At 58.4% G+C, this 16,607-nt stretch overlaps 3 protein-coding genes and 1 non-coding gene across 8 annotated transcripts in view; 1 reads left to right on the top strand and 3 right to left on the bottom strand.

The window, feature by feature from the left end:
- Positions 1 to 1,311: 1,311 nt before the first annotated feature.
- Positions 1,312 to 9,026, bottom strand: RANBP1 (RAN binding protein 1). Of its 2 annotated transcripts, none has more exons than XM_077874762.1 (6): positions 8,860 to 9,026; positions 7,452 to 7,588; positions 5,397 to 5,554; positions 3,040 to 3,168; positions 2,278 to 2,343; positions 1,312 to 1,738 (listed from the first exon to the last, which is right to left on the bottom strand). In XM_077874762.1, the coding sequence occupies exons 1-6, from the start codon at positions 8,872 to 8,874 to the stop codon at positions 1,614 to 1,616; spliced, it is 630 nt and encodes a 209-aa protein (XP_077730888.1). In that variant the 5' UTR covers positions 8,875 to 9,026; the 3' UTR covers positions 1,312 to 1,613. The 2 variants fall into 2 exon arrangements, with proteins under 2 accessions (XP_077730888.1, XP_077730889.1); XM_077874763.1 differs by having other exon boundaries at positions 1,312 to 1,735.
- Positions 2,120 to 2,245, bottom strand: LOC144300099 (small nucleolar RNA SNORA77). Its single transcript, XR_013366740.1, has one exon. It is a non-coding gene; the product is annotated as a small nucleolar RNA SNORA77 (small nucleolar RNA).
- Positions 9,027 to 9,308: 282 nt separating the features above from the next.
- TRMT2A (tRNA methyltransferase 2A) lies at positions 9,309 to 13,917 on the top strand. 2 transcript variants are annotated; one of them, XM_077874736.1, is made up of 12 exons: positions 9,309 to 9,613; positions 9,802 to 10,364; positions 10,631 to 10,739; positions 11,026 to 11,207; positions 11,382 to 11,496; positions 11,589 to 11,704; positions 11,783 to 11,894; positions 12,402 to 12,524; positions 12,695 to 12,770; positions 13,040 to 13,156; positions 13,271 to 13,367; positions 13,453 to 13,917. In XM_077874736.1, the coding sequence occupies exons 1-12, from the start codon at positions 9,578 to 9,580 to the stop codon at positions 13,685 to 13,687; spliced, it is 1,881 nt and encodes a 626-aa protein (XP_077730862.1). In that variant the 5' UTR covers positions 9,309 to 9,577; the 3' UTR covers positions 13,688 to 13,917. The 2 variants fall into 2 exon arrangements, with proteins under 2 accessions (XP_077730862.1, XP_077730861.1); XM_077874735.1 differs by having other exon boundaries at positions 9,387 to 9,589.
- Positions 13,918 to 14,391: 474 nt separating this feature from the next.
- DGCR8 (DGCR8 microprocessor complex subunit) overlaps positions 14,392 to 16,607 on the bottom strand; it is a 36,103-nt gene continuing 33,887 nt past the window's right edge. For all 3 annotated transcript variants that reach the window (XM_077874728.1, XM_077874729.1, XM_077874730.1), the window contains one exon: positions 14,392 to 16,291. In XM_077874728.1, coding sequence (XP_077730854.1) covers positions 16,208 to 16,291 — 84 coding nt within the window. In that variant the 3' untranslated portion in view covers positions 14,392 to 16,207. The remainder of the gene's footprint in view (positions 16,292 to 16,607) is intronic.

The following is a 16,607-nucleotide window of genomic DNA, read 5'->3' as shown; positions in this document are numbered from 1 at the left end:
CCTGGTCACAGCACAGTCCTGCTCCCCAGCCGTTCTGAGGGGCCTACCCTGCAGTCAGGGTTCCCCCCCCTGGGGGAAAGGGGAGACACAATTCATCACCCAAGAGTAACGTCAGCCTGGGCTTTTACATCAAGAATTTATCTTGTATGGGAGCCCAAAACAAGAAAACAATGTTCAACAACCATTCTATGCTAAAAGGGGGTGTCCTTCCCTGAAGGATCAAGCCTGGGCCGGCCTTTCATACATCAGTGCATCTAAAGGAAGCCCATGGGGAAGCAACTGTCCTTTACATCAAAATTCCCCAGAAGATAGGGGAGGTACACGAACTTCAATGTACTTTCTTGGTGGGAAGAGCCCCTATGCCCATTGGGACTTCGAGAGGACCCAGACCTGTGCCTCTAGAGGACTAAGGCTGCCATGACACAATGCTGGCCAGTGAACTCTTCAGTGTGGCTTTTTTAAAAAAGAGCCGCTTCCTTTGGAAGTACATCCCCCAGAGGGAACAACATCCCAAGGGATGGAACCAGACCCAGGTCCCAGCACACTGGGAGGTCGGACAGAGTAGGGGCTGGCAAGTAAACTGGCCACACTGTAAAGTACCCCCGGCAGGTGTTAATGGCCAGCAGCCGAGCGAGAGGAGTATCCCAACTCCAGGGCCAGGTCATAACTTGCTCGTCCTCCCACTGGAGGGCAGCATGGCCACATTCCGCTGCTCCTTTGGCCTCCCAGGACAAGTTACCATGTGTCACCATGCGCCTTGAGAAGTCGGTGCACCAAAAACGCTTCTCCCCCACTTGGGACAACACTGAGACACAATTTGTTTTACAAAACGAACCTCCAAATGGCAGTAACCCATTTGCGTTCTTAAAAACGTCCCTTTATTTAAAGCTATTGTAGATGGCCACAATTCCACCCAGATGGACATGCCACGAGTGAGCGGGCAGGAGTTTCTTCTGAGGATGGCAGCAGGGTATCCAAGGAGGGCCGTGGGCCAATCCTGCACTCACACACTGCACCAGACAAGTGTGCTATGGGACCGGCCTTTCCCTCCACCAGGGCAGTCAGGGTACTCTGATAGTCTTCCTTTCCCTCCCCCAGAGGCAAAAACCAAAATGCCTACCTATTCCTGGCCACAAGCACACGTGCCCCACCTCAGACACAGCACGGCCCCAGGGGCCAACCCCCAAGCCCATGGTGGAGGAGCCAGTGGTAGAGGGTGGGACCCGCGCTGCTGCCCCCACGGCCCAGAGCCAGGGGGCGCCCACACTGCTCCCAGGACGGGCCGGCGCACACACGGTCCTCCCCTCTGTGCAGGTTTCAAATGTGTCGTTTATTCGCTATTTTTGATGACTATAAATAAGTGTTTCCACTATGGAAAAGAAAGTGAGCACAGTACATTTTCATGACTGGGGAATGGATTTTCTGAAGTCTTCTTCAATAGGGCAAAAACTTAGAAAAAAACAACCTGAATGTTGGAATTCAGTTCTTTATATAAAGTCCCTTGTAAAAACAAAACAGAATAAAAACAAACTGAAAAGAAAGGGCAGGGCAAAATTTAAAAAAAGAAAAAAGGAGGAAAAGAACGGAAGGAAGAGAAAACAAGGGGAGGCGGCTTATTGCTCCTCCTCTGCTCCAGCCTTGCTCTCGGCATCTTCTGACTCCTTGCTCTCCTCCTTCACCGAGAGAGCTTCTAGCTTCTCAGTCACCTTCTCGGCATCATCATTTTTGCCCGACCCTGCTAAGACATAGGGGGACGCAGTAAGAAGACTGAGAAGCAGTGCCCAGCCCAGCCCGCCCACCTCCTGTGGTCCCGGGCGGAGGCCGCAGGACAGGTCACTTCACAGTGTGCCAGCCAAGCCAGCCTCCAGGGTCACACTAATGAGGAAGAGCTCATGCCTGGGATGGCAGTCAGGGAGCTCAGTTATGTCGGGTCACCTGCTACGGCAGCCATCGTTGGGCCCCAAGTGACCAGGCGACTGTGAGGACCTCTTGAGGCCCCTCTGGCCACAGGCTCTAGCCAGCCAGACATCGTGACTCAGCTGCCAGCCTGGGGGCTGTGAGGCCAGGCCGGGGAGCACATGCTTGGGGCCCTGATGGCCAGCTCACTCCCCAAGAGGCACCCTGTGTTCCCAGACGGCTGTATCACCCTTGACAGGACGAGGTGGTCACAGCACCCCGGGATGTTTCTGTGGCAGACGGAAAAAGCACCCGCCTGGGGCTGCAGCCGGATGCAGAGTGAGTCTGCAAGGAAGTCCCCTACCCACGACACCATGTCACCTTTCTTTTCTCTCTCTTCTATCTCTTTCCTGCATTCTTCAAACTTTGTTTTGAATTTCTGTGCATCTGCAGAAAGAAGAGGCGAGACTTCCTAAGATCCCTAAACAGTGAACAGGTCCTGGGGGGTACGAAGCATCAAAAGTCACATACGGCTCATCCCATAGCCAATTCTGATTTAAGGACATAGCCCTGGGCTCACTCTTACCCGGACCAAGCAGTTAACTATTCTCCAGTCCCTCCTGAGACTGGTGGCTATATTGGGTTGTCTCCCTCCATCTGACTCCGTGACAATTTGGGCAGAGCAACACACGGTTCTGATGGCCGTGCACAACCATGGGGCAGGGCCCTGCCCAACACTCAACTCTCCACTCATGACAGAGTAGCTGCTAGACAAGGCCCACTGTGCACCTCTGATGATCCAGGGCTGGAAAGACGGCTAAGCCGAGGAGAGGTCAGCCTGGACCCATGCTGCCAGCAGACTCTGGGAAGGGGACGCCTGCCCCAGGTAGACTGGATGCCCAGCCCCCTGAGGTTAAAAGGGAAAAGACCCTGCTCGTGGCCTCAGAGCCTGGGTGAGGCCTTGACAACGCACGGCTCAACTGCAGGGCTTATGTCCCTCCTCCGAGGCAGCACAAGACAGCAAGGTGGGACCAGTCCTTACCACACACCTCCCAGGTGCTATCAGTTCTCCCCACAAAGCTATGCGGACAGACAGGCAGCCGCAGTCAGATAGTCCCCGGGGCCTGGTGCCCTTCTGCTTACTCTCAGCATTTAGGAAGCGGATGGCCAGCAGCTCTGGCTTGGGGCACTCGTCGGCAAAGTCAGCGTGGGTGTTCCAGACCCAGGCACGGTCGCTGCCCGCGTTCGGCTTCAGTTCCATCATCGGTGTGACTGGAGAAGAGGAGCCGTGTGAGGATCCTGTCAACTGCCTCAAGGTCACCCCACCACAAAAGACCCTGGTTGCCAATGCAAGGTCCTGCTTTGGGGTCCACCAACCAGGCTTAAAGTCCCATGGGATATGGATCTTATTCAAACAAGTTTCTTTGCAAACACCTCATATTCACTTAGAACCAGGACTCTCCTGATCTGGAAACGGGGTGGCCTGCTCCCTGACACAGTAACACCTCAGCAAGGGTCTCTAATTCCATTAGAACAAGGCTCTAACGCCAGCAGAGCCACTCACACTTAGCCCTTCCTGTGGAGCACCCATCCTGTGACTGTGTCCACGCTCAGTCGCACCATCTGGCCCAATGGGAGATGGGGGACAAAAACTGTACGCAGGGTGGTGAGGGGTTGGGGTTGGACCAGGGCAACCACTCTGACGTTGTCCAGGGACCTTGGGGGGTGAGGCCCCCAGAAGTGGACACTGTGGGCCTTGCGACATGCTCATACATCATGGAAATCAAAGCTGTGACCTGGAATAAGCACAGCCACCCCAGTGTCCTCAGGCTTTGCACAGCCCCAAGGAGGAAAGGGGAGACAGACTGTGTGAAGAACAAGAGCACCCCCAATGCCGCACCCACAGGTGTGCCCCTGCCCAGCCCCGAGCACACAGACCATCTAACCGGGAAGTCACACCATCTCCATGTAGATATCTGGAGAGCCCTTGAGCTGTAGAGAGCTCAGAAGTGCCACTGCCTCCTCCTGCCACTACCCACCTGCTACATCAAGGGTCTATGGTATGTATCGGGTCCAGAACTCCCACCTACAATGCGGAAACAACCTAGTGACCTGACGAGGCTCTGAAAGCAGCACAGGGTGTCCGAAGACCCCTGGGGAGAAATTCAAATTGAAATGGAAGTCAAGGGCCAGGGCAGACAGGCAGGAGCGGTGGGGTTCATTAGAGGACATCCAAGCGGCCCAAGCAGCATAAAAGAGGCACCTGGGTGGCTTAGGCTATTAAGCGTCTGCCTGCAGCTCAGGTCATGATCCCAGGGTCCTGGAATCAAGCACCACATCAGGCTCCCTGCTCAGCGGGGACTCCACTTCTCCCTCCCTCTGCCCCTCTGCCCCTCTGCCCCCTCCACTGCTTGTGCTCTCTTTCTCTCAAACAAATAAAATATTTATTAAAAAAAAAAAAAAGGGAAGGGCACGAAGGCCCCTCCCTACCATCCCTCGAGTCTCTGTAAACCCACTCATCCTTCCACATCATCCTCAAGGGCTGTTTTGCTCCGGTTCCCGCCTGGTCACCCTGTATGCCCATATGAGGGGCCCTGCCCTGCCAGACACGCATTCTCCCCAGTAACACAGACATGGCACTGAATCAGCAATGGAGCCCAAAACGTGACTGCTTCCAAAGACACAGGGCACTGCAGGACAACCCAGCAGCCAAGTGACTGATATGGCCAGAACTTACTGTCATCTCTTCACAGGCCAGGCCTGCTATGGCTTTTCCCGGAACCCACTCCCACCATGAGGTGTCCAGGGCTGATGCATCACACCTGTCCAAAGGCCTCAACCTGTCACCACCCCCTACCTGCTCCGTCTCACAGGCACCTAAGGATAAGGTAGCCACCTCCTCCCCTCACCCCTTTTCCCTTCTGTGTCCTCCTCCGAGGACACCCTGCAGGGACAAAACACATCAAAGAGTGGGAAGGTAAGGGCCCCTGGGTGGCTCAGTCGGTTAAGCCTGCCTTCGGGTCCAGGTCCAGGCCTGATGTCAAGCTCCCTGCTCAGTGGAGAGCTGCTTCTCCCTCTCCCCCTGCTTGTGTGAGCATGCTCTGTCAAGTAAATGAATAAGAACTTTAAAAACAAAGAGTGGGAAAGCTTCCTATGGAGCATGTCAAATACAGCAACAGCTGTCCTCACGCCACCCATTCCTGGGGCAGACCCTCCATGGTCCCGAGCCCACAATGGGGCTGTGTCCACCCCACCATGTCCTATCTGCCTGGACTCCACAGCGTATATGCCTTAAGTTTTTCTGTAGGTCTGCTCTGAGTTCAGAGAGTGTTGGAACACCTCATTTCCCACTTTAAGTCCTGAACACAATGCGAATACGTGCCCCATGTCACAGTATGCCCCCAGGCTCCCGTGTGGCACCGAAGGCAGCCTGCCCGAAGACTTGAAGGCGTCCTTATGTGGGACTCAGAGTGAAAACTCTCCCCGAAAAGGTCACCTACTGTAGTGGTTGGCGCATATCTTCAGGGTCTTGTCCCTCCTCATAAGGAGACGAATGGTCCCTTTCTCCTTATGCTTCAGAAGCTTGACATCACCAGTGCCTCGTTCCTTCCATTCTGGGAGATCGTTCTCTGAAGCGAATCGGAATAGCTTTGCCCGCCTTCAAGAAAAGCCATTAAGAGAGGGCTTAGATGTGCACAGAGAGGGGAATACACAGCCAAATGTTTGCTGGGAAAGAACACTTGTTTTCTGTGCATTGAACAAATGGCTGTTTCTAGCACCACCATAGACACCCTTTCCTTTCTTGGTACCTCTAGGACTGTTAGTTTAAAAACTAACAAAAGAGCAAGTCAACAATCAATTCCCAGGTTTTACTTGGAATAATCAAAGAGAAAAGAGATTTCCAACAGAAAGACCCAACTTCTCAGCAAAGACACCCCCCTCCCCAAGTACGCTAGGCTTGCCTGTGATCACACTGCAGGGCAGCCCCTGGTGTCCCATAGGGCCACAGGGGTAGCACTGAAACAGAGAGAGGTCGAGGACCCCTGTCGTCCACAGGGCCAGCCCTTCCCCCTGCTGTGAGATGCCCTCTTTCCCTGGCCCCCCAACACAGAGAGGGGGCTGTAGACCTCTACTCAGGCCACCAAGCTCTGGTCCAACACCCTGCCCTCCTGCCCAGAATAGTACCTCACATTGGGTCCAGCCAAAGCCCCGTCCCACCGGGCAGCAAAGCCCCCGTGGTGAGCCCAACAGTCCTGCCCTTAGGACTTCAGGCTCCATTTCCTTCCCCCTAGGACCCCAGCCTTGCTGGTCCATTTCCTGCACAACACCCTGCTCTCTTTCCCAAACTCAATTCTGTTAAGGGAAATAACTGCCCTCAAAAGGATGCCACCAGAGCTTTCACCTGATGCCCAAGGGCCCAGACGTAAAGGCCTGACCTGCTGGCCTCACCTCCCTCAGGAAGGGCCTATGTTCAGGACTGCCAGGAGCAGTTCTCAGTCCAGTGTGGGCAGGAGGGCCAGAGCGGGGGGTGAGTGTGTGTGTGACAGCACCAGCAGCAGTCCTCACCCCTGGGAGGGAACAGTCCCTGGCTGTGGCACCATTTCTGGGCAAAGCACACATGTGGAGATCCAGCGTCTTCTGGGACAGACCCACCACTCTCTTGAGATCAAAGGGATATATGTGACTCTCCTTTCCCAGGCCTTTCAGAGTAGTGGGAAGAGGCTGGTCTTCCCAATCTGCCTTCCTTAGAGGGAGGAGTCAGGAAAGCACTTGAACCCTCAACTGGCTTTTTGGATAGAATCTGAAAAGTGGGGGAGCTCCGTAAGCTTGGACAGGAAAAGCACTCCAGCCTATTTCCGTTAACTTGAAACAGAACCTAGCGTTCCGTGTGATGCTGAGCACAGGCAACAGGTCAGTCTCAGCAGCGCGCTGATTTTGTCACAGACATCTCAACAAATGGCTGGTGCCAGTGCTACTTAAAAATGACACCTGCCTTTGTAGCTTCTTACTGAAGGCGCCAAAAAACACATGTACAATGATTTTTTAGAAAGTGATTTTGGTAAGTGTAACACCATCCCCTTTCATTTGTAATTTCAAGTGTCATTTTGTGCATAAAAACACTGATTTGGGAGTTCACAAACTTCAGGATGCCAAAGTCTGTAGCGCAAAAGAAGAAATGATAACAATGGCAGAGACTCCCTGTTCAACCAGATGAAAGGTGCAGTTGGAAACCTCTAAAGGCAGCAAGCCTGTAAGGTGGCAAGGACAGAGGACTGTGGCGATGCCCCTTTGTGGACAGAGCAGCAGGAACAGAACACCAGGGAGCACCTGTGCTCTCCACAGGACTGGCCACCAGAAGAAGGGGCACCAAGTGAAGAGTCGTCCAATAGCTTTTTGATTTCCACATAGGATTAGTTATTGCACAATCCCAACCAAGCCCTTTCCTCAGTCTCAGTCCAATTACAAGCCAGGCCAAGACCCTGATGGCCATAAAAACCATAAACTCAATCTTACACTAAAGATACCAAGGTCTGGAGCAACGTGAGCTTACTTACATCTTAAAAAGCTCTTCTTCATCTTCTTCCAACGTTTTAATTTCTTGCTCAGGAAGAGAAACTATAGGTTCAAACTGGGGGTCGTGGTTGGACTCATCTGCATTCTCGGTGGAGGTGTCATGGTCCTCATGGGTGTCCTGTGGAGGGAGGTGCAGAGAAGTGACTCTGCTGGCTCCGGAGCCTGGCCCCCACCCAGAGCTCAGCTGTGCCCGCAGTGGGCAATCCCTCCTAGTGAATGGCCTCATCCCAGAGCAAGAGGTTAAGCCCACAGTCTTTCACACAAGGCTGGCACCCCCATTCAAGAGTGCAGGAAGATGCTGAACTTCCACGCCCTCCGCAGAGGCATCAGGCACGTGTGTGCAGGGTGGCTGGGGCCCCTCAAGGTGGGCGGCCTACTGGCCAGAGGCACTGCCTCATCACTTCCCACCTGTCTCCTCACCTGTAAAACCTGGATAAGGACAGCACTAGATGAAGATTAAAAGGCACAATGGTGGAAGAGAGCCTCATGGAGCCTGTCACCCTTTCACCAACGTTTACTGGTTGAAGGGAAAAAAAAAAACCAAAAAAAAAAACCCCGTGCTCTTGTTTAGCAGAAGGGGGTGAAAGTGGCTACCAACTCCTAGAGTTTACGTGAAATGCACGTCCTGCCGGCAGTTTTATCTTACATCCCAAAGTTGATGCATCGACAGAAATCACACAAATAGAAAACTACAGGCCACAGAAGAGCCCGTTTTAGGTTCAAGTCTCACAAAACACGTGGCTTGGCGATCTGCAGTCCGTAAGAACCCGGGGGGCTTTACTACCCGTCCCGGGCCGGAACAGCAAATACGAAAAGCTGCCTTCCGCGGTCGGCCAGCTCGCCCGGGCAGAGGCCCGCGGTCCCCGGAGCAGCCGCCGCCCCCGGGTCGCGCGGCCAGGCCGGTCCACCCGGCTGGAACCAGACCGCCGCCCCCGCGGCCTGCGGCCGTTCAGGGCGTGAGCACAGAATGAATGAAGTGCTGCGCAGGCGGCGGCGGGAGGGGCGCTCGGTTCCGGTGGGAAGCCTGCAAGTGGGCCGAGCCGCGGAAGCCGGGCCCCCGCCTGGGTCTCAGGCGAGCAGCAGAGCGAGCGGAGACCACGGAGCCTGGGCGGCGGGCCGCCCCCCGCCCCGATGGAGCGCCCCGGCCTCGGCGGGGCCCGCCCCAAGGTCACGCGGGCGCCCGGCAGCCCCCGAGCCCGCGCCCCCAGGCCCCGCGGGCCCCAGGCCGCGCTCCCCGAAGCTCCGACCACGCGCCGCCGAGGCTCCGCAAGGCACGGAGCCCGCAAGCCGGCGGGGGTTGGCGGCGGCGGCGCGGGCCGCCCACGTGGCCGCCGGCAGCGGCCTCGGCCTCCCGGCCCCCACCCGGTCCCCGCCCGAGCCCGGCCGCACCTTGGCGGCCGCCATGGGGGCGCGGCGGCGGCGGCGGCGGCGGCTCGGCGGGCTCGGTCGTCGCTGGCTCCGCGGCCTCTCGGCGGCTGGTCGTAGCTCCTTCCCTCCGCGTCTGGCGCCGGCGCCTCCCGCCCTCCCGCTCTTCCCTCCGCCCCGCGACCCGAACCCCGACCCCTGACCTCGGCGGCGGGAAACGCGACGCGATTCAAAACCAGCGCAGCTTTATTGGCTCACACGGCGGACAGTCTCATTGTCCTGCCCGCCCCGCGCTTCCCGCCAAAACGCCCCCGGCGCATGCCCGGCCAGCCCGGCAGCCAGGGGACGTGCGCTCCCGGCGGCCCTCGCGCGCACTTCCGCCCCGCGGTGGCGCGCGCCCCTCGGGCTCGCTAAGGGCCAGGGGATCCGAGCTGGCGCGTGGCGATGACATCACCGGAAGTCGAGATGATAGAGACGCGCGGCCTCGGCGGCACGCGCTGGCTCACGGGAGAGCGGCCAACCAGGCGAGCGGCCGGCACGGGCCCCTGGCGGGCGGGCGGCGTACCCCACGTCGGGGACGCGAACCCGAGCGGCGAGGGTTCGAGTCCCGCCCCCGCCCTGGGCGGAGCCGGGAAGCGGCCTCGCGGCGTTGCGGCCGCCCTCCGAGCGCCTGCCTCCCTTCTGCCAGGCCCAGGGCCCGGAGGCGGAGGTGGCCCTCGCGGGGGCCCCGGGCGCGACGCGGATGGACCGGACGGTGAGTGACGAGCTCGGCGACGAGGTAAAGTGAAGGGAGATCGTGATGGGAGGCCGGGCGGGAAGCCGCTAGGAGACAACGTGGGGCGGGGGCAAGTTGGGAGCCGGGGGGAGGGGCGAGCCGGGGCGCCGGGTGCCTTAACGGGGGGCTCGTGGGCGGCGCCCAGGCCCTGGGGCCGGTCCTCACCCCGAGGCCCGTCTGCCCCTGCACAGCGCCCTGTGCCCGTGGACGGCTGCGGCCCGGACGGCGGCGGTGCCCGGGGCAGCCCTGCGGCCCCGGCCCCCCGGGAGGAAGCGCAGGAGCAGGAAGGGGCGCCCGGGGCGGCCGCGGAGGCCGCGCCTCAGCCCGGGCTCTACAGCTACATCAGGGACGACTTGTTCACCTCGGAGATCTTCAAGTTGGAGCTGCAGAACGTGCCCCGCCACGCCAGCTTCAGTGACGTCCGGCGCTTTCTGGGCCGCTTCGGCCTGCAGCCTCATAAGACCAAACTCTTTGGGCAGCCTCCCTGCGCCTTTGTGACCTTCCGCAGCGCCGCTGAGCGGGACAAGGCCTTGCGTGTGCTGCACGGTGCCCTCTGGAAGGGCCGCCCACTCAGCGTGCGCCCCGCCAGGCCCAAGGCGGATCCCATGGCCAGGAAGAGGCGGCGCGAGGATGAGGGTGAGCCCACAGCCACCTGCATCGCAGATGTAGTGACCCCTCTTTGGACCGTGCCCTATGCTGAGCAGCTCGAGCGGAAGCGGCTGGAGTGCGAGCAGGTGCTACAGAAGCTTGCCAAGTGAGTATGGGTGCAGATCACCCGGTGGCCCCGAAGCTCTGCTCGGCTGCATGCTCGTCCAGCCCCCACCGTGCGCCGTGCAGACGTCCTCACCGCTGCACAGTCTCGTGGGCAGTAAGCCAGGAAGCCCCGTGTATAATCAGGGGGGCTGGTGAGGTCCCGAGGGAGGAGCCCAGGCACCTGGGCATTTGGAGAATGGCTGGGGGTAGTGGTGGGGGCGGGGGGCAGCGGGCTGAGTCCAACCTTGGCCTCACCTCCTCCTGCAGGGAAATTGGGAGCACCAACCGCGCCCTGCTGCCCTGGCTGCTCTCACAGAGGCACAAGCACAACAAGGCCTGCTGCCCACTGGAGGGGGTTAGGCCATCACCCCAGCAGGTCAGGCCCGGCTGCTGCAACCAGAAATCCACCTCGTGTTCTAAGAGGAGCTCTTCTCTCTTACCTCTATCATAGCTTTCCCTGTTTTCTGTCTCTTTCTGGTGTTCGTCACGTGACTGTTACTTGTTGTCAGCCCCATCCCTGGACCGCCAGGCCCCGTGGGGAAACTGGTGCCTCTCGCTCACCACCATCTCTCACTTGATGAGCTCTTTTGGCAGCTCACAAGTGCTGGACGGCCAGAGTAAGGTCAGGCGTGTCTCTCTGCCTCCCTCCACCCTTCCTGCAGACCGAGTATCGTAATAAGTGTGAGTTTCTGGTCGGCGTCGGGGTGGACGGGGAGGACAACACAGTCGGCTGTCGGCTTGGCAAGTATAAGGGTGGGACATGTGCTGTGGCCGCCCCCTTTGACACCGTGCACATCCCTGGAGCCACCAAGCAGGTGGTGAAGGCCTTCCAGGAATTCATCCGGTGAGGGCTTATGGCTGGGCTGGGGGCCCAGAAGTTCTGAGGTGGGAGCAGAGGATCTGCCTGGGGGGTCTTGGGATTGTGATCTGGCGGTTACGGCTGGGAGAGTGGGGAGGCGCTCACTCAGTCCTGGTTGGCCGATGCTGAGGGACTCAGGGCCACTCATGGCTCCCACAGGTCCACTCCGTACTCCGCATACAACCCAGAGACGTACTCAGGCCACTGGAAGCAGCTGACTGTGCGCACCAGCCGCCGTGGCCAAGCCATGGCCATTGTCTACTTCCACCCCCAGGTCTCAGGAGAGGTAGCCCTGCTGGGGGAGGTTGTCTGGGCCACAGTGAGCTGTGACACAGCCTTACAGGGCATTTTCTGGTGCTTACCCAGAAACTGGGCCCTGAGGAACTGGCCGGGCTGAAGGCCTCCTTGGCGCAGCACTTCATGGCGGGGCCAGGCAAGGCCACTGGGGTGACCTGCCTCTACTTTGTAGAGGAGGGACAGCGGTGAGGAGCCTGGGTAGGGGTGGGGCGGGTCCCTGCAAGGGGTGGTAACACTGACGGACTTACTCTGCCACCCAACAGAAAGACGCCCAGCCAGGAGGGCCTGCCCCTGGAGCACGTGGCTGGAGACCGGTGCATTCATGAGGACCTGCTGGGGTTGACCTTCCGGATCTCTCCTCATGCTTTTTTCCAGGTAGCCCCAAATCTCGGGGGATCGTGACACATGAAGGCCTCACACGATGTCAGGATGTCAGTGATGAATGGGGATAGGGGGTTAGGGCAGTGACAGCAGGTTAGCCTGGGGAGAATGTCAAGACACGGGAGCCACAAGGATCATAAGGTAGGAAAACAGTTATTTGCTGTTAGGTTGACAACCCTCTTGGAGGGATCTATGTGGGGTATAGAAAGGAGTTGGGATGATGCTAGGGCTCTGGCACCCACAAAAGAGGTAAGGGATAGGGTATCAGCATCAAGTTGCTTTTAAAGCCAGACTAGGTGAGGTTGCCAGCATGATGGGATTGAAGGTCAGTCCAAGGACTGGGCCTCGGGCAGTCAAACAGCTAGATGTGCGGGAGGGATCGGGACCCCTGGGAAGAGGGCGAGTGGGCCAGAGATGGGAGCCGGGGGCTGTACAGGAGGGCATGCTGCCTGGGTGGGGAGGCTGCCCTGCCCTCCTCGACACTGCTTGTCCGCCCTGCAGGTAAACACCCTGGCGGCCGAGGTGCTCTACACGGTCATCCAGGACTGGGCCCAGCTGGACACAGGGAGCACGGTGCTGGACGTGTGTTGCGGCACTGGCACCATCGGCCTGGCACTGGCCCCCGTGAGTGCCCCCTGCCCCACCCCACCCATGTTGTCACCTGCCCTGTGATCCCCAGTGATCTCCAGCCCTTCCAGATCCTTTGTCACTCCCAATGTCTCCTGTTGTACCACGGTCTTAAAAGCCTGTGGGATGGGGCAGGGTGCCACAAGTATGTCCTATCTTGGTTTCAGAGGGTGAAGAGAGTTGTGGGGATCGAGCTGTGCCAGGAAGCCGTGGAAGATGCCCGGGTGAACGCCCGAGATAATGGTGAAAGCCAGCCCTCCGCACAGTGGGCGGGCAGCAGATGCTCCTGCCTGGGACCTGGGACTCGCCGGGTGGTTCTTAGGGCCCGTGGTGGGGTGAGGGCAGAGGGTGCAGGAGGGCACCCACTGTGTGTCCAGGACACCAGAGCTGAGCAAGGATGAACAGGTTCCTTAGTCAGGCGGCTTTTCGTAAAATGCACCTGTGGCCAGGCAGGCCTTGTGGGGGTAAGGCGTCCTGGGTCCCCTGTGACAGGACTATGGTGTCCTGTACAGAGTTGAGCAACGTGGAGTTCCACTGTGGGAGAGCTGAGGACCTGGTGCCCGCTTTGGTGAGCAGACTGGCCTCCCAGCAGCTCGTTGCCATCCTGGACCCGCCCCGTGCTGGCCTGCGTAAGTGGCCTCCATTGGAGCCTTATGGGGAAGAGGGGGGCAGGGATGCCAGAGGGTGGCACACCAGGCCACGCAGCCTTGGGCCTGAGGCCCATCCCGTTTGGACTTCCTCAGATTCTAAAGTGATCCTGGCCGTCCGAAGAGCTGAGAACCTCAAGCGGCTCCTGTATGTCTCTTGCAATCCCCGAGCGGCCATGGGCAACTTTGTGGAGTGAGTGTGAGGTGGGGGGGCCTGGGGTGGCCCTGGGACCTGCTGGATCCATGTGGCTGACCTTGACCCTCCTCTCTCACCACAGCCTTTGCAGGGCCCCATCTAACCGGGTGAAGGGTGTTCCCTTCCGGCCAGTCAAGGCTGTGGCTGTGGACCTGTTCCCGCAGACCCCGCATTGTGAGATGCTCATCCTGTTTGAGAGGGTGGAACACCCCAATGGCACGGGTGCCCTGGCACTCCAGGACTCTCCAGCCCAGCCCCCACCGGGGCCCCCAGAGGACACTGTGCAGGAGGAAAGCAGGGCTGCTGCCTCTTGCTAGGTCCCTGGCTAGAAACCCTTTCAGAATGGGGCCCTCTGTATCACTGGAGTGGGAGCCAAGGGGTTCTTCAAGTCCTTGCTTTGCCTCAGGACACTCGGGCAGCACCAAGAGAACACAAAACCTGGCTGACCCACTCAGGGTCCACCTGGAGCCTGTTCCCTCCAACCACCCCCAGGTTCCTTTTGGGTTAACTGGGGTACAGAGCAAGAATAAACAATTGCTGAACCGTTGCTGTTATTGTGATGAGAGCTTCAGAGTTCCAGCATGTGGGTTCCCTCCTGCCCCCCACTGCAGGTGTCGGGGACAAGGCTCTCAAAGCACCTGGAGCAGCCCAAGTCTGGGCCCCCAGCTCCCACTAGCCCACTACCAGCCTCTGGCACAGCTGCAGGTCACAGCAGTGTGCGCACAGCAACAGGGAGGCAGAGATGTGGATCTCATGGCCCAGGGCCAGCTGTACAGGTGGGCTGGAGCAATGGCAGGGGTAGGGCCCCATGGTCTGTCGAAGTTTCCTACACCCCCTGAGGGAAGCCACTGGAGCTGGGCCAGGGGGAACAGGACAGACACTGCCCAGCTGCTGCAGGAGCACTGTCCAGGCAAATGCCTCAGCTCTGCAGGGCAGACCGGAGGGGGTAGTTCTGGCCAGCAGAGGATCCAGAAGCCCCAGAGCCTCGCATGGTTATGAGAAAGAAACAGCAGTCATTCCCTTTTGGGACAGTTTTGCTTTATGCAGACAATCAAGGCTCACCCTTACAGCCATAGTTTAGCCACCACCTGGAAGGTGCACGATGGCCAGTGGCGAGGTGGGTGGCATTAGCACAGGCTCTCCCTGCCCTCTGCCCCCACGGCATGGCTGTGTGCACACAACACTCGTACCCACATGGGTGGGGGGGGTACAAAGGAAGGACAGGGGAAGGCTGCAGCAGGGCTCGCTGCCTCTAGCTAACACGTGTGCACGAAGCTTTGGTTCACGATGGCGCATCTGGCTGTTGTGAGGGCAAACGGTCACAGTCAAATGATTATTCACAGCTGCAGACAGGAGGCAAGACAGAAGCAAGTGTCTAATTACAGCAACTTGATTTGAGGGTTTTATAAAGGTCAACACAGAAGCCAACCTCAGTCACATCGGTGGTAAGGGAGGGATACACTGTGGGTGGCACACAAGACTGACGGTCTGTCTGCCTGAAAACAAATGCCATCAACACCAACCATGGGGGACGTGATGGACAACAGGCACACCCGTGGGATGGGACCCTGCAGCCCACTGTGCACCAGGAGTGCACGGCACCCTGAACAGGCCCTCCAGACAGGGAGGGGATAGCTACCGTAACTACCTTGCACGTGCAGACAACCCCGGGCCCCAAGGCAGGGACACACCTACCCAACACCTGTCCACAGGAGCCACTGGGAGAGCACAGCCTGCTGGTCAGACCAGGTGGCCATGAGGCCTGGCTGCACAGGGCAGCTGCCCTTGAAATCCAGCGAAGCCATCATCACAGGGAAGCCCGCTGCCCTCCGTGTGCTTGTGCCAGCTCTGGAGAGGAGCGCCACTTTGTGATCACGGATGGATTGCACGGAGGGTCCTTGTTTCTTCTAAAATCCTCGTGCTAAAATGCTTAACTTTTTATATCTGCTACGTGATTCCAAATCTACCTTCTACTCTCACTGTAAAAGTTTCTTCTCAAATGCTAAAATATCATAAAAGCTTTAAAAATTGATGGGTGGACAGATGGACTTGACTGTGCAAAAATCTTGAGTAAAAAGTTGCCAGAGGCCAGTGAGGGTGAGGGGCCTCCGTGTCTAAGAAGACGTGTTTTTAGGACATTAAGACTTACTCAGAAAAAATGGACCACATGCCAGCCCAGGGCCAGGGCCGGCAGCCAGGCGGGGACCTGCAGACTTCATACACTGGCAGCATGTTTCAAGGATGGAAAAGAATCACCTTGAGGGCTCGCCTAGTCTCTGAAAAATAATTGATTCTAAAATTGTGTTTATTTTAAGCCAAAAAGGTCTAAATTACTCCTTCCTGTTATAACCTTTTCAGAGAAAAATGGAAAACACAGGAGGTAGGGAAGGGGAGGGGATGCCAGACCGCTGCGGTGGCCGGAGGGGGCCCTGGGCACAGGTGGGCGCCACAGGGCTCGGCCACTGCCTTCTCAGTCTGTCGCTTCTTGTCTGTGCAGGTAACATACTGACACTCATGGAAACCTTCATAAACCAGTCTGCAGCAAGTCCACAGAGGCAGAGGTCATCCACAGCCATGCCAAGCTCCTGGCTTCCACCTGTGTGGGCAAGCGGAGTCCGTCCTTGAACACGTCCACTCAGACCTGTGGGCAGCCCCCAAAGAAGAGCTGCATGGCCCTGCTGTCCCCGCGCACAGAGCCCCACCCCTCTGGCCTGGGCCTCGGATGCCTGGCTGCAGGGGGGGAACTCCGATCAGAGGCCTGAGGCTGCAGAGTGAGCGGCGCGTGGTGTCCCTGGCGGCAGAGCTGCCAGTCCCCGCGCCTGGCCCTGCCGCCTCCCTCACACATCCACAGTGCACAGGGGTTCGCCGCCAGGCTGCGCAGATGCCACTATAGACATCTTGGGCTTCTTCCGGGTTTCCTCCTGGAAGAACAACAAAGGTCAGGGATGCCAACAATGTGGAACACGTGACCCAGCCCAATCTCAGGCAAGAGGCTCCGGAGACAAGGGGTAGAGGTGTGTCGGTGGGGGACAGGGAGTTCAGCGCACTGGTGCCAGGTAGCCTCTGAAGCAGGAGGGCACCACGGCTCTGCAGTGCCAGGTGGAGGGAGGGGAGGCCTGAGGAGTGGGCTGGATGGGGGGGCTGGCTGGGTCTCCCTGGATGACGTCTCAGAGGACTGCTTCCCTGGGAATCAGAACACACACCCAAAAGTAAAAGGCCAAGGAAGTTACAGCCACT

This window comes from Canis aureus, chromosome 27 (genome assembly GCF_053574225.1).
Source record: "Canis aureus isolate CA01 chromosome 27, VMU_Caureus_v.1.0, whole genome shotgun sequence".
NCBI classification, from domain to species: domain Eukaryota; kingdom Metazoa; phylum Chordata; class Mammalia; order Carnivora; family Canidae; genus Canis; species Canis aureus.
This window is presented reverse-complemented; position numbering and strand designations above follow the sequence as displayed.

Excerpts from the sequence above, each read along its gene's own strand:
- RANBP1 (XM_077874762.1), bottom strand. Across the intron at positions 3,169-5,396 it reads GATATGCGCCAACCACTACA|TCACACCGATGATGGAACTG; the intron begins GTAGGTGACCTT and ends CCTCTTCTCCAG. Across the intron at positions 1,739-2,277 it reads AGAAGAGAGAGAAAAGAAAG|CAGGGTCGGGCAAAAATGAT; the intron begins GTGACATGGTGT and ends CCTATGTCTTAG.
- TRMT2A (XM_077874736.1), top strand. The coding sequence starts at position 9,578 with ATGGACCGGACGGTGAGTGACGAGCTCGGCGACGAG. Across the intron at positions 9,614-9,801 it reads GTGACGAGCTCGGCGACGAG|CGCCCTGTGCCCGTGGACGG; the intron begins GTAAAGTGAAGG and ends GCCCCTGCACAG. Across the intron at positions 12,771-13,039 it reads GGTGAACGCCCGAGATAATG|AGTTGAGCAACGTGGAGTTC; the intron begins GTGAAAGCCAGC and ends TGTCCTGTACAG.